The 12,617-nt window shown below is 45.5% G+C and overlaps 1 protein-coding gene and 1 long non-coding RNA gene across 2 annotated transcripts; both read left to right on the forward strand.

Annotated features, from left to right (window-relative positions):
* Nucleotides 1-93: 93 nt before the first annotated feature.
* LOC140620748 (uncharacterized) lies at nt 94-3,504 on the forward strand. The gene is made up of 2 exons (XR_012020470.1): nt 94-652; nt 3,041-3,504. It is a non-coding gene; the product is annotated as an uncharacterized lncRNA (long non-coding RNA).
* A 3,770-nt stretch (nt 3,505-7,274) lies between these two features.
* FAM24B (family with sequence similarity 24 member B) lies at nt 7,275-9,632 on the forward strand. The gene is made up of 3 exons (XM_072805013.1): nt 7,275-7,538; nt 8,188-8,314; nt 9,304-9,632. The coding sequence occupies exons 1-3, from the start codon at nt 7,457-7,459 to the stop codon at nt 9,488-9,490; spliced, it is 396 nt and encodes a 131-aa protein (XP_072661114.1). The 5' UTR covers nt 7,275-7,456; the 3' UTR covers nt 9,491-9,632.
* Nucleotides 9,633-12,617: the final 2,985 nt, after the last annotated feature.

Raw genomic sequence — 12,617 nt, forward strand, 5'->3', positions numbered from 1 at the left:
GGGGGCGCAGGTGCGCTCGGCGCGGGTCAGCGGCCGCGTTAGTGACCCCGCGGCGCGAGGCGGGGCGGGGCGGGCGCGGAGGCGGTGGAGCGGGCCTCGCGCCCCGGGGCCGCAGCGCTGGGGGGAGCGGGGAGGGGCGGTGACAGGTGCCTCCTGCCTCTTCCTGTCACCCTCACCTGGAGAAAACTGGATAATGAGATTCAGATAAAATAAATGAAATGGGAACGTGAGGGTTCTTCAGATTTGGGCTGACAGCAGCCTCTCTAGAGAATAGAAATCTCGCGCTGTCCCTGTTACTTTTGCTTTAGGATTTGCTTTTCTGGGACTTTCGTTTCAGTGCCAAGTAACTTATTTTGTGTTTCTTAAGGTCTTATTGGAGTTACGTGAGGATATGAACCTCCTGAGAATACAGATCTGCCTCATCCCCGAAACTAGAGGGTTCTCGTAAAAAAAGCTTTCCTAACCCGACGTGGCCTGAAGGGAAGAGCATCCTCTGCTTCTCAGAAGCTGCATGTGTTTCCTCTGTGCTTTTTTTTTTTTTTTTTTTTTTTTTTACAAAGGCCTGCGTTATTAGTGCCGGTTTCTAGATAACCGAAAGAAAGGTGAAGAGGATTTTGCTTTGATGAACTTGGAGGCCTTACTGTATTATAAGGTAAAAGCTAAGCAGGGTCACACAAACTTTGGGAAAGCAAGAGTTACTTGTACAATAGCTGTTTCACTCTTTTTTTTATCTGTTAGAAAAATTGGGCTGTAACTTTTTGCTAAGTATTGTTATGCAGAGTGTTTATTAGGTGCATTCACCACGTTTGAAAGAAACACCACCAAGGGATCACATGTTAATGTATTGGACGGTCTCCAAAGGAAAATAGACTTTTTTTTTTTTTTTCCAAAAATAGCAACCTGCAAGGTAATGAACAAGAGGAATACTTTCAACTGGGTTTTGACTTCCTTATGCAAAGTTAAAAGCCACAGGTCAGAAAACTAAAGACGGCTATAGGCCTTCCCTTTCTTTCATGCCCATATATCCAATAAATCTCTCCAAGTCCTGATTTTTTTAAAGATTTATTTATTTATTTATTTTATTATTTATTTATTTAAGACAGAGAGAGAGAGAGAGAGAGGCAGAGACACAGGCAGAGGGAGAGGGAGAAGCAGGCTCCATGCCGGGAGCCCAACGCGGGACTCAATCCCGGGACTCCAGGATCACACCCTGGGCCAAAGGCAGGCGGTAAACCTCTGAGCCACCAGTGATCCCCTGATTTTTTTTTTTTTTTTTTAAAGACAAAGCTTTCTATCTTTTTTCCATCTCTGCCTCTTCTGTTTCCAAGCACTAACTTTCATGGCATACTTTCAGGAGTTTCTTCACTGGTCATTAGCTCGCATTTTCATCTTTGTTTCATTCTGTGCCCCATCCTCTGATTTTCCTGCTCCTGAGCCACCACCATCTTTGCCCATTAGCACAGCATCTAAAGCCTTTGGTACTCTTTGAGGAACCTCCACACAGTTTTCCAGAGTGGCTGCACCATTTCACATTCCCACCAACAGTGTAAGAGGGTTCCCTTTTCTCCACATCCTCTCCAATATTTGTGGTTTCCTGCTACGACCCAGCAATTGCACTGCTGGGGATTTACCCCAAAGATGCAGATCCGATGAAATGCCGGGACACCTGCACCCTGATGTTTATAGCAGCAACATTCACAATAGCCAAACTGTGGAAGGAGCCTTGGTGTCCATCGACAGATGATGGATAAAGATGTGGTTTATATACACAACTCAGCCATTAGAAATGACAAATACCCACCGTTTGCTTCAACGTGGATGGAACTGGAGGGTATTATGCTGAGTGAAGCAAGTCAATCGGAGAAGGACAAACATTATATGGTCTCATTCATTTGGGGAATATAAAAAATAGTGAAAGGGAATAAAGGGGAAATCAGAAAAAATGAGTGGGAAATATCAGAAAGGGAGACAGAACATGAGAGACTCCTAACTCTGGGAAATGAACTAGGGGTGGTGGAAGGGGAGGAGGGCGGGGGTGGGGGTGAATGGGTGATGGGCACTGAGGGGGGCACTTGACGGGATGAGCACTGGGTGTTATTCTGTATGTTGGCAAATTGAACACCAATAAAAAATAAATTTATAGGATCCCTGGGTGGTGCAGCGGTTTAGCGCCTGCCTTTGGCCCAGGGCATGATCCTGGAGACCCGGGATTGAATCCCACATCGGGCTCCCGGTGCATGGAGCCTGCTTCTCCCTCTGCCTGTGTCTCTGCCTCTCTCTCTCTCTGTGTGTGTGACTATCATAAATAAATAAAAATTAAAAAAAATAAATTTATAAAAAAAATAAAGTCTTTGGTATATGTGACTCCTGCCTATGCCGCAGGCTCCCCTACCTTTGCCCATGCTTTCCTCTCTACCTACAATGTCTTTTTTCGTGGATAGCAGGGAAAAATCCTGTTTATCGTTGAAAACCAAGTATAGAATTCCCATTTTGTTACTGCTTTTTCTGTACTAAAAGTTTTCAGGTACTGTAATTCTCTTGTGGTTTAGGATTGTATAAAATAATTCTCAACGTTTGTGTTCTCTACCATCTGAATGATTTTTAAGATTAGGAATTATTTTATACCTGGCGGAGAGGTTCAGAAAAGGTTTGTTGAATGGAACTGATGAGCAAAGCAGTATGGGTTTAGAACTTTATTACAACGTAAGAGGAGCAGAAAAAGGAGAATTTAGTAAATTCAGTCTTATACTTTTTTTTTTATTTTTTTTTATTTTTTTATTTGTGATAGTCACAGAGAGAGAGAGAATGAGGCAGAGGGAGAAGCAGGCTCCATGCACCGGGAGCCCGACGTGGGATTCGATCCCGGGTCTCCAGGATCGCGCCCTGGGCCAAAGGCAGGCGCCAAACCGCTGCGCCACCCAGGGATCCCAGTCTTATACTTTTTTTAATCAAAGCCAGAGTAGTTGTGGTAGTGCAGAGTTTACCTTGATTTTATTTTTTATTTTTATTTTTTTATGATTTATTTTATTATTTATGATAGACACAGAGAGAGAGAGACGGAGAGACAGAGACACAGGCAGAGGGAGAAGCAGGCTCCATGCAGGGAGCCCGACGTGGGACTCAATCCCAGGACTCCAGGATCATGCCCTGGACCAAAGGCAAGCGGCAAACCGCTGAGCCACCCAGGGATCCTCTACCTTGATTTAAAAACTTTTTTTTAAATTTTTATTTATTTATGATAGTCACACACACACACACACACACACACAGAGGCAGAGACACAGGCAGAGGGAGAAGCAGGCTCCATGCAGGGAGCCCGATGTGGGATTCGATCCCGGGTCTCCAGGATCGCACCCTGGGCCAAAGGCAGGCACTAAACCGCTACACCACCCAGGGATCCCATCTACCTTGATTTTAATATGCTAAATTACTCTTACCATGAATTGCAAATGTTTCTTCTTGCCTTTTTCTCACTTTAAACAATTAAAACATTTTTGAAAACTTTCCACCAGTATCATGATGTGGTATTTTTTGGCTTGCTATTTTATCTTATTTATTTATTTTTTAAAAGATTTTATTTATTTATTCATGAGAGACAGAGAGAGAGAGAGAGAGAGAGAGAGAGGGAGAGAGGAGAAGCAGGCTCTATGCAGGGAGCCCGATGTGGGACTCAATCCCAGGTCTCCAGGATCACACCCTGGGCTGAAGGTGGCACTAAACCACTGGGCCACCCTGGCTGCCCCCTGGCTTGCCTATTTTAAAGAGAAATTTAATATTTTAGGATTTACACTGTGAATCATGACTGTGTATTGTAACAGTGGTTCTGAGACACTTTTGGCTTAGGACCCTTTATACACTCATATGTTGAATACTCCAAAGAGCTTTTGTTTATGTGGGTTTATGTTACTAATTAAAAAAAAAAAAAAACACTTCTGGTTTCAGCTCTGACATGAAAAGAGTTTGGGATTTATCACAACCATCTTTACAACAACAACAAAAATGTTGAACAAACTGAAAAATCAATGACTTTAAAAATCCACCAGGTGATGAGGTCACAGGGTAAACAGCCACTCTGACAACTGGAAAAATAGGTAAATGCAGAAAATCCCAGTGGAGATTGGTTACTAGGAACAAAATCCTCTGGAGGATAACTGGGAGGAACACTTAAATGGTCATCGATGAACTACTGGAGGCTGAGCCTCTTCTGAGAGAGATAGATAACTCCTGGGAGCCCACTTTTAGGAGGCCCCACACTTTTATGGGTTTTACTTCCAGGAATCCCACCAGATTTGCACAGTGAAGATTGGAGAAGAATCTCCTAGTGCTTTCTGCAGGTGGAAGGGAAAAGTAACCATTCCGAAATATAACCCATAGTAGTCTCCTTAATAAAGGTGTACTTTCTGGGGGGGAAGCTACCAGAGTCTTTTGTGATCTGGGGGATGAGCAGTTTAGCTTTCCTGTTGCATGTAGGGAGAGGGGGGAAAAAAGACAAACACTTTTGAAGGTGACAGGCAAGGGACTCAGGTCTGCTAAAAACAGATTCAGTCTTAAGATTATGGAATGCTGGGGGCAGCCTGGGTGGCTCAGCGGTTTAGCCCTGCCTTCAGGCCAGGGCCTGATCCTGGAGACCCGGGGATCGAGTCCCATGTTGGGCTCCCTGCATAGAGCCCGCTTCACCCTCTGCCTGTGTCTCTGCCTCTCTCTCTCTCTCTCTCTCTCTCTCTCTCTCTGTGTCTCGCTTGAATAAATAAATAAAATCTTTTAAAAAAAGATTATGGAATGCTTTCCTTCCCCAGTGCCTTACCACCATGTCAGCAGGGCTCTGGGATAAAAACAGTCCATTACAATTAGGAGAGTAAGATGCAGACTATTTTAAATGGACTTTCTAGGGAAACCAGAAGGCAATAGGAGGGAAAAGAGCAGGAATATTAGAGGAAATTGAAGCCCCTGGCACCTGTAGTTCCAGCGAATATTAAACATTGCTTAATTCCTAACCAGATTAACATAAAACTCTGATTTTTATGTGATTACCTCAGTAAAACGTGATTACCTCAGTTCCTATGCATTTCTTCATTACATTATGTCTGACTTTCAACAAAACATTACTGCACAGGCTGAAAGGCAAGAAAAACTTGTGCCAAAGAGACAAAGCAAGCATTAGAACCAGTCTTAACGTATGACACAGATTTTGGAATTATCAGGGAGCTTAAAATAACTAGCATGTATAAATTCTATAATATACTCTAGTTGAATGTATCACTAGACTAGGATTTCAATTTGGAAGCTCCTCCTCCCTCTTTAGGGTAAAACCTGACTCTTCTCACAGCAGTTGCCAGGACCACAACAAAGCCCTCAGCTGAACAGGAGGAGTCTGAAGCAAAGCCCACAGTCCTGAGAGCTGTGAGAGAGGACAGGGATGGACCTTGGGCCAGATGCGGGGAGCTCACAGGTTTACTCCCGGTAGCCTGGGATCCAGGCTGCTTTCTGCCAGCAGTGATGCCAGTGGTGCAATCCACAAGTATTGGGGTATTTGCAGCCACCTGCCCCAGGGGTTAGCTGCAGGGGATGACACTTGGCAAAATAGGTGATGTGGATCAAAGTCCTGGTGGGTGTGAATTACTAAGACTTTGCCACAGGAAAAAACAAGCCCCTGTAACTGGGATCACATCACAAAAGTTCAACTCCCAGATTCTGAGCACAGCTGCTGTCTACTCCTTGCCAACATGGCCCCTCCTATCACTCTCAGCGCTCTTGCCTAATCACTGCATGTGATTTGCCAATGAACACTTAAGGTGAAAATCTTTTCAATGACAATAATAAATAAAATGCAACTGGATTTCTTTGCATATCTTTCAGCTCAGAGCCAAAATCAAAGCCTCTGTGTGATACAGTTAGTGAGCACTAGGGAATGAAGAACAACACTTCATTTCAGAGGAACCAATAAATCTCCCAGTCTTTCATGAGGGGCTCCATGTGCATGTTGGGGCATGGCTTCAACAACCAGCCAAGCCTTCACTTTTTGCTTGGGAAAATGCCTCAGGGTCAGTCAGTGGTGAATGCTCAGGACCATCTCATGTCTTTCTTGAGGTTACTCATAGCCTTAGACACGTACACTGCACACATGCATGGCCTAGAGTCCCAGGAATATGTCAGAACTTTTCAAAACTCCTGAATGGACAGCTAATTTACCAGCTTTTCCTTTAAGCTTTTTGGCTATTCTGTGATTTGCCCCCAAATGTTATCCACTACCTCAGGCAGCCAGAAAGGTAAAAGGTATAGTTGTTTTTGCCAAAATCCCCTTAAAGGAAGACTTTTTGCATCAGGCAAACTCCATGTTAGGTCAAATACAGATAGCTTTGCAAGTGAGGATTTCCATGTGACCGGAAGACAGGTCAGATAATGACAGTTCTTTGGGAATGAGGCTTTGAAAGAGCTCTACCTCTGTTTTCCCTTTGGTGGCTGCAGTGCAGCTTGGGTTTTAGTTTCAAGGTTGTCATGGAGCTGGAGAGGGAGTGATAGAACAATGCCACAAAGCCTTGCTGCTCATACTGAGACTCAGTTGTTCTTAAAAATAGGTGTTTCCTGAGCAGCAAGCTTTTAGTGAATTTCCAGGGTCTAAAAAAGACCCTTTTTCTACCAGATTTTTTACTGCTTTTATACAGGAAAGAATTTTCAGAGGTCTTATGCCACTAGTTTTGTTGATAAGCCCCCTGCTGTTTATAACCTCACCCAGGGTTTAGCCAGAGCAGCAAGGAATAACCCTTCATAGTTAAAATAATTTCCTCATTTAACTGAACCAGCTTTGCTAGGTATGAATATCTTAAAATAATATAAACCTGATTTATAACATTTTATTCATTATTGCTTTTTGAAATCTTTTTTGTCTTCGCCATAAAGTATGACAATATTCAGAAGTCAGTGAACATACATCTGAGTCCTATGAAATGACTAGGCTATTATTCTATCGTGTTGCTGCAACATAAAGTCTAACCAGTCTTTCATAATTGAACTTTTAGATATAGGAGTGTTTTTAGATATTAGCCTTCCCCACATTACTGTTCTTTGATTTTATTGAAATCCCAGATTTGCTTTAGATTAACAGTCAGACCTTAAAAGGTTCTTTGAGGGAACCAAGATTGAAAGGGTGAGACTGAGAATAAATGATTTAGAATAGTATTTGGACACTCCTGTTTCTATTGGTCCAAAAATGTATCTGAACATGAAACAGAATTCAGAACTCCATGAAAGGGAGTTGGTGTCCAAAGTGTTGATGTCACACAGCCTCTGGCCTGACAGGCATAGAAGTTGGAGCTGGACAGTGGCTGTACATTCTGGTAGCTCTTGTGGAGACTATGCATCCAAAAGCCAGCTCCTCAAACTTAGATCTTAATTACTCTTAACGGGGATAACTAGAGTTTTCTTTCTCAAATTAAACGTTTGAGAAATTCCTGATAAGATGTACTGTTCCCTAAAGTTTATATTAATTGTAATTTTTTTTTACTGCGGGCATTCATCGAACATGGAAGACTTAGAGGGTAGTAAGTATATTTCAACTCTGGGTTGTTTTTCAGTCCTCACTCACTTTTCCCCGCTTTCAGAGAATGAGATTAAACAAATGGCTTATTCCAGAAAAATCGGATTTCCTGGGAGGATTGAGAAGGAAAAAAATGGCAGTTGTCAGTGGGAGAATAGAAGACTGTTTTCCTGAAACACGTATCACTTACAAAATGGATTTGTGTAGTCTCAGCATTGTTGAACGTAACATTTTAAAACAGTCGTCCCCTTAATCATCCCCATAGGAGATTACTAAGCCTGATGTAGAGTGAGGAGCTAATTCTGATTCTGAAAGTGAATGTATTTCAGGACCCAGGTATTTGGGAGCAAAACCATTTGTTTGAGTGAAGCTTGTTTTGTTACTTAGAGCTGCACATTACTGCCGGTGAAAGGAAGAAAAAGATTCTCCTGCTTTCTTCTTTTTCCCTGGGTTTTGCATTTCAGTCTGGTCTCCTTCATAAACAAACCCTTTCCCCCTCTCTGGGCCAGTTTAGGGTCCCATGCTGTGCCTTCTGGGAAAACTCATTTGTATGTTGGGGGTTCACTCTTTTTCCAGTAGAGGAAGCTGTTGAGGTGGCTACAGTGGCTGGGTGGGGAGGGAAGCTACTTTGTTTGCTGCACTTCTCTGCCTAGATAAAGCCAACTCTTCTAAAGTCAACACGATAATTATGTTCTGCATTGGTGGCGGTATCCTGATGGCCATTCTTGTGCTGATGGGTGTTGTCATCGGTCTTTACCACAAAATATCCAACGCATTAAAGTGAGTGATGTGGGTAAGACTGAAAAGCACCCCCTCAAATAGGATACCCGGGGCTCCCTGCTTGAGCAGGGTCATCCCTTGCCCTGTGCCCAACCCAGGGGGAGGTCAGGAGCAGCAGGTAGGTCTGAAAACGCGAAGACAGGTGAGTGTGGAATCTTGAGTTTTCCCCCTTCTGGCTTAGGGCTGTGAGCTCATAAGTAGAATGTTCTCAGCAGGGATGGGGGGGTGCGGCCTGTAATGCTTTGCCCCACTACCCTCCCCGAGTGGACCCTCAGCGGCTTACTCCTCACACTGGCTGGGCCCTCCCTCTGTCCCAGGCCCTGCAGACTGTGCAGGAGGCTGTGGGTGAGTCTGTGCCTGGGATTCACTCAGAGGACAGGCTGGATTGACCTCCTCTTAGCGGAGTTGGGGGAGTGGTCAGGGGGTTCTCTCATTCACGTGCATGGCCCTGGGGACAGTGAGGTGGGCCTGGAGGACTGTGGGGAAGCTGAGCTGGGTGAAGGTCCCAGGGACACCTGACAGGGGAGTGCAGCCCAGACAAAAGATCATTAACTTTGGGGGAGAGGAACCCTGGAGCCTGGGAGAGAGATGGGTCGTGAAGCCGTGCTGTTCCCGTCCTAGGGAAGTGAAGCCTGTGAGCTGGAAGGTAAATCCCAGAACATGGGGGGTGGGGGTGGGGGTGGGGGTGGCCAAGTGTGGCCCCTTCCCCATCCCGCTCTGCACTTGATGGGCCTGCAGGGATCGGCCGGGTGATCCACACCTGCGCTTGCTCTCTCTTGTTGGCTGTAACCTGATTTTCCATTTCTAGCAGTGGGACAGGAAGGGATTGGATAGGAGCTTGGGACAGGGGCCGAGAGCTCTAGTTTCGGGCTCCTGTCATGTCTTTGATTGGCTCCAGCCCCAAACCTCCCAGATACCCCTGATAATTATGACAAATGGATGGAGAAGAAAAATTCTAATCCCATGCTCTGTGTATGTCTTTTCTTAAGACCTCCAAAGTCACCTCTTTGTTTGGCCTTAAAAAATAATCCAGCCATACTCACTCAGGACAAGGTCGCTGCAGCCGCCCTCTCCGCTGGGTCTTATCCCAACCTCCAATGCTGTGACGAATGTAGCTTGTATGCTGACTTCGATCCCCTGCCACCGTGCTTCTGTGATGTAAATGAGGGACTCTGACTTGGGTGGGCACAAATATATTCATGCATAGTATTTCTTTTTTAGTAGAATGTTGTATTATTCAAGTCAAGTTTTACAGTGTTTACATTATGTATTATATGGTGTATTTATGTTCTTTGAATAAATGCAATATTGAAAATAATCCTCTGCCTGCAGTGGTGGTTTTTGTTAGTCATAAATGCACTTAAATTTGTGTACTAGCCACATTGAAACTTGGGGCAACTATCTTTTACTTTTTTTTAAATTTGTAACTTTTATTATTTTAATTTTTTTATAAATTTATTTTTTATTGGTGTTCAATTTGCCAACATACAGAATAACACCCAGTGCTCATCCCATCAAGTGTCCCCCTCAGTGCCCGTCACCCAGTCACCCCCACCCCCTGCCCACCTCCCCTTCCACCACCCCTAGTTCGTTTCCCAGAGTTAGGAGTCTCTCATGTTCTGTCTCTCTCCCTGATATTTCCCACTCATTTTCTCTCCTTTCCCTTATTCCCTTTCACTATTTTTTATATTCCCCAAATGAATGAGACCATATAATGTTTGTCCTTCTCCGATTGACTTATGTCACTCAGCATAATACTCTCCAGTTCCATCCACCTCGAAGCAAATGGTGGGTATTTGTCGTTTCTAATGGCTGAGGAATATTCCATTGGATACATAAACCACAGCTTCTTTATCCGTCATCTGTCGATGGGCACCGAAGCTCCTTCCACAGTTTGGCTATTGTGGACATTGCTGCTATGAACATTGGGGTGCAGGTGTCCTGGCGTTTCATTACATCTGCATCTTTGGGGTAAATCCCCAACAGTGCAATTGCTGGGTCTTAGGGCAGGTCTATTTTTAACCCTTTGAGGAACCTCCACACAGTTTTCCAGAGTGGCTGCACCAGTTCCCATTCCCACCAACAGTGCAGGAGGGTTCTTGGGGCAACTATCTTGTGATATCATATTGCAATATGAGGAGAGTTAGAATAGAAAATACATCTCCAACCCCAGGAGAAAAATGTATTTTGATCTTAGAGCATTTCTAGTTTCAGACTCATCAAAAATTCCCAAGCTGGAGCAGTTCATGTGGCTCTTCTCCTTGCGAAGGCTTCATTCACTCTCATCTAGCTACTCTACTGCAGGCAATTATCTTACATGGTCGTCAAGGAGAACTGTCCCCCCAGAGAGCGAGAGCAGACACATGGGATATCTCTGGGTTTAGGGTGACCTCATATGATAGGGTTGGGCCCAGTGGTGTCTAAAAGACATTTTGAAAAACCTGAGATTCTTCTGTCATTCTCCAACTCTGGAGAAGCAGATTTCCTCCTTTTTAGATCCCTTTAACACTGAGTTTGCTGATTCACCTGCCAGTGCCTTTAGGTGCTAACAGGAATGTCCAGCAGAACGCCAGGGCCCAGGATCTCTTGATCTGAGAGCAGCAGGTAGGAGGATGTACTGCTCTCCACTTGGGTCCATCAGCCCCTTTCTGTTCCTGCTCTTGCCGCTGAGCCTTCCGGATCCCTTTTTACTCAGATTCCCCATCTGTAACTACAATTCATACTTTCTCTGGTTAACAAAACCCTTGCTTTGTGAGCATCACATGTTGTACTTAAGGGTTAAAAAAAAAGTAATATCAAGAGTTAACTAGGGACAGGTGGTTAGCTACTAAAAGGGGAGAAAAGGGACCACAGGAATGAAGGAAGGAAGCAGCTTTTACCTCTAGGCTGGCGGGAGGGAAGAGTGGGGAGGTGAGAAGCTGCAGTTCTCTCAGCAGAAGGCTGGGCTGATAAGGAAAAATTTGCCAGAAGAGGCGTGGGAGCTGGAACTGCGCTCACAGAGCAGCCCTAGTGGCTGAGAAAATCCTGGAGGCTGGCTGTCCTCCAGCCCCACTGTGAGTTTCAGGAGGCAGATTCAAGGCTGAACCTTCCCCGGATCCTGCCCCGAGACCTTCCACCTGGAAGAGAGCTATCCCCCTTGAGCTCCTGAAGCATTTTCTCTGCCTCCCTCTGCCATCCACTGCCCTGCCCTGCAGTGTCCATCTGTGCTGTGATTTGATTCAGAGGGTGCACCTGCCCCTCTGAACCTCACCCGGTGGGCAGCACGGTGCCCAGGACCCTGGTGGCCCTGGGCAAGCACATTCTGTATTGGAATTCCATGGGGAATATGCCTAAAGTCCAGGCATCCCACGGTCCATGAAGGAGGCAGGATGGAGCAAGGGCTCTTAGAGACACCACTCTCGTGGGCAGTAGGGACAGTGTGGAACATGTGGCTTTCAGAGCCTGATACTCTTGGTTCTAATCCATCTCTGCCCTTCATTAGCTATGTGCTATTGGGGGAGTTTCTTAACCTCTCTGAGCCTCAGTTTCCTTGATGTAAATTGGAGGCTTGCATAGGTGATGGTGAGGATTAAGCAGGATAAGGTATACCAATCCCGCAGGCCCTGGGATCCTGTGATCTCATGGTAAATTGCCACCGGCCGGAACCGCTGGTCTTTTCATTGCTCACCCAGGGTTCTTTCCCCTCTGCTAGTCCCCCTCCCAGGAGAGTGTGCACAGAGCCCTTACACCCAGTGGTGGTTCAGGGTACCAGGAGATCACATCCATAGGAGATGGAGACGGCTTTAGTAACAAAGTGGGTGTGTGTGGACACAGCTGGGGGTGAGCGGCCCTTAGTAATCAGAAGGGTCCCTACCCTATACTCCTGCCCTACCCCTCACTCTCACACCAGGGTGTCCTGTCCCCACCAGGGGACACCTGTGGCCAGCCCAAGAAGTCTCTTAGCTGACAGGAACTGAGTGCGGCTGTGCCAGGTGCCTTGGTGAGTGTCCCAGCTCCTTGTGAGTCCAGCTTCCCAATGTCACAGGTGCTGGGCTTGCCACTGTGGCACAGGTACAAGGCCAAATGCCTGGTCCTAGGGCCTAACTGGAAACAACCCTGAGTCACAGCCCTGCCTGGGAACCCGAGTGTCCTAGAGCCAAATAAGGACAGAACAACATGGAAGTTGAGGGTACCCAGGAAGAGTTTTAAGGTAGAAGTTCAGTCTATGCCTACCATTATCTCACAGGGCTGCAGGGAAGGTTCCTAAAATATTGGTCATCATTTTCCTGCTTAAAAAGTTCTATCTGAACTTAGAATACAATCC

The sequence above is a fragment of the Canis lupus genome, chromosome 29, assembly GCF_048164855.1.
Source record: "Canis lupus baileyi chromosome 29, mCanLup2.hap1, whole genome shotgun sequence".
Taxonomy (NCBI): Eukaryota; Metazoa; Chordata; class Mammalia; order Carnivora; family Canidae; genus Canis; species Canis lupus.

Coding starts and splice junctions, on each gene's coding strand:
- FAM24B (XM_072805013.1), top strand. CDS start 7,457: ATGTACTGTTCCCTAAAGTTTATATTAATTGTAATTTTTTTTTACTGC. Junction 7,539..8,187: donor CATGGAAGACTTAGAGGGTA/GTAAGTATATTT, acceptor TTCTCTGCCTAG/ATAAAGCCAACTCTTCTAAA. Junction 8,315..9,303: donor AAAATATCCAACGCATTAAA/GTGAGTGATGTG, acceptor TCTTTTCTTAAG/ACCTCCAAAGTCACCTCTTT.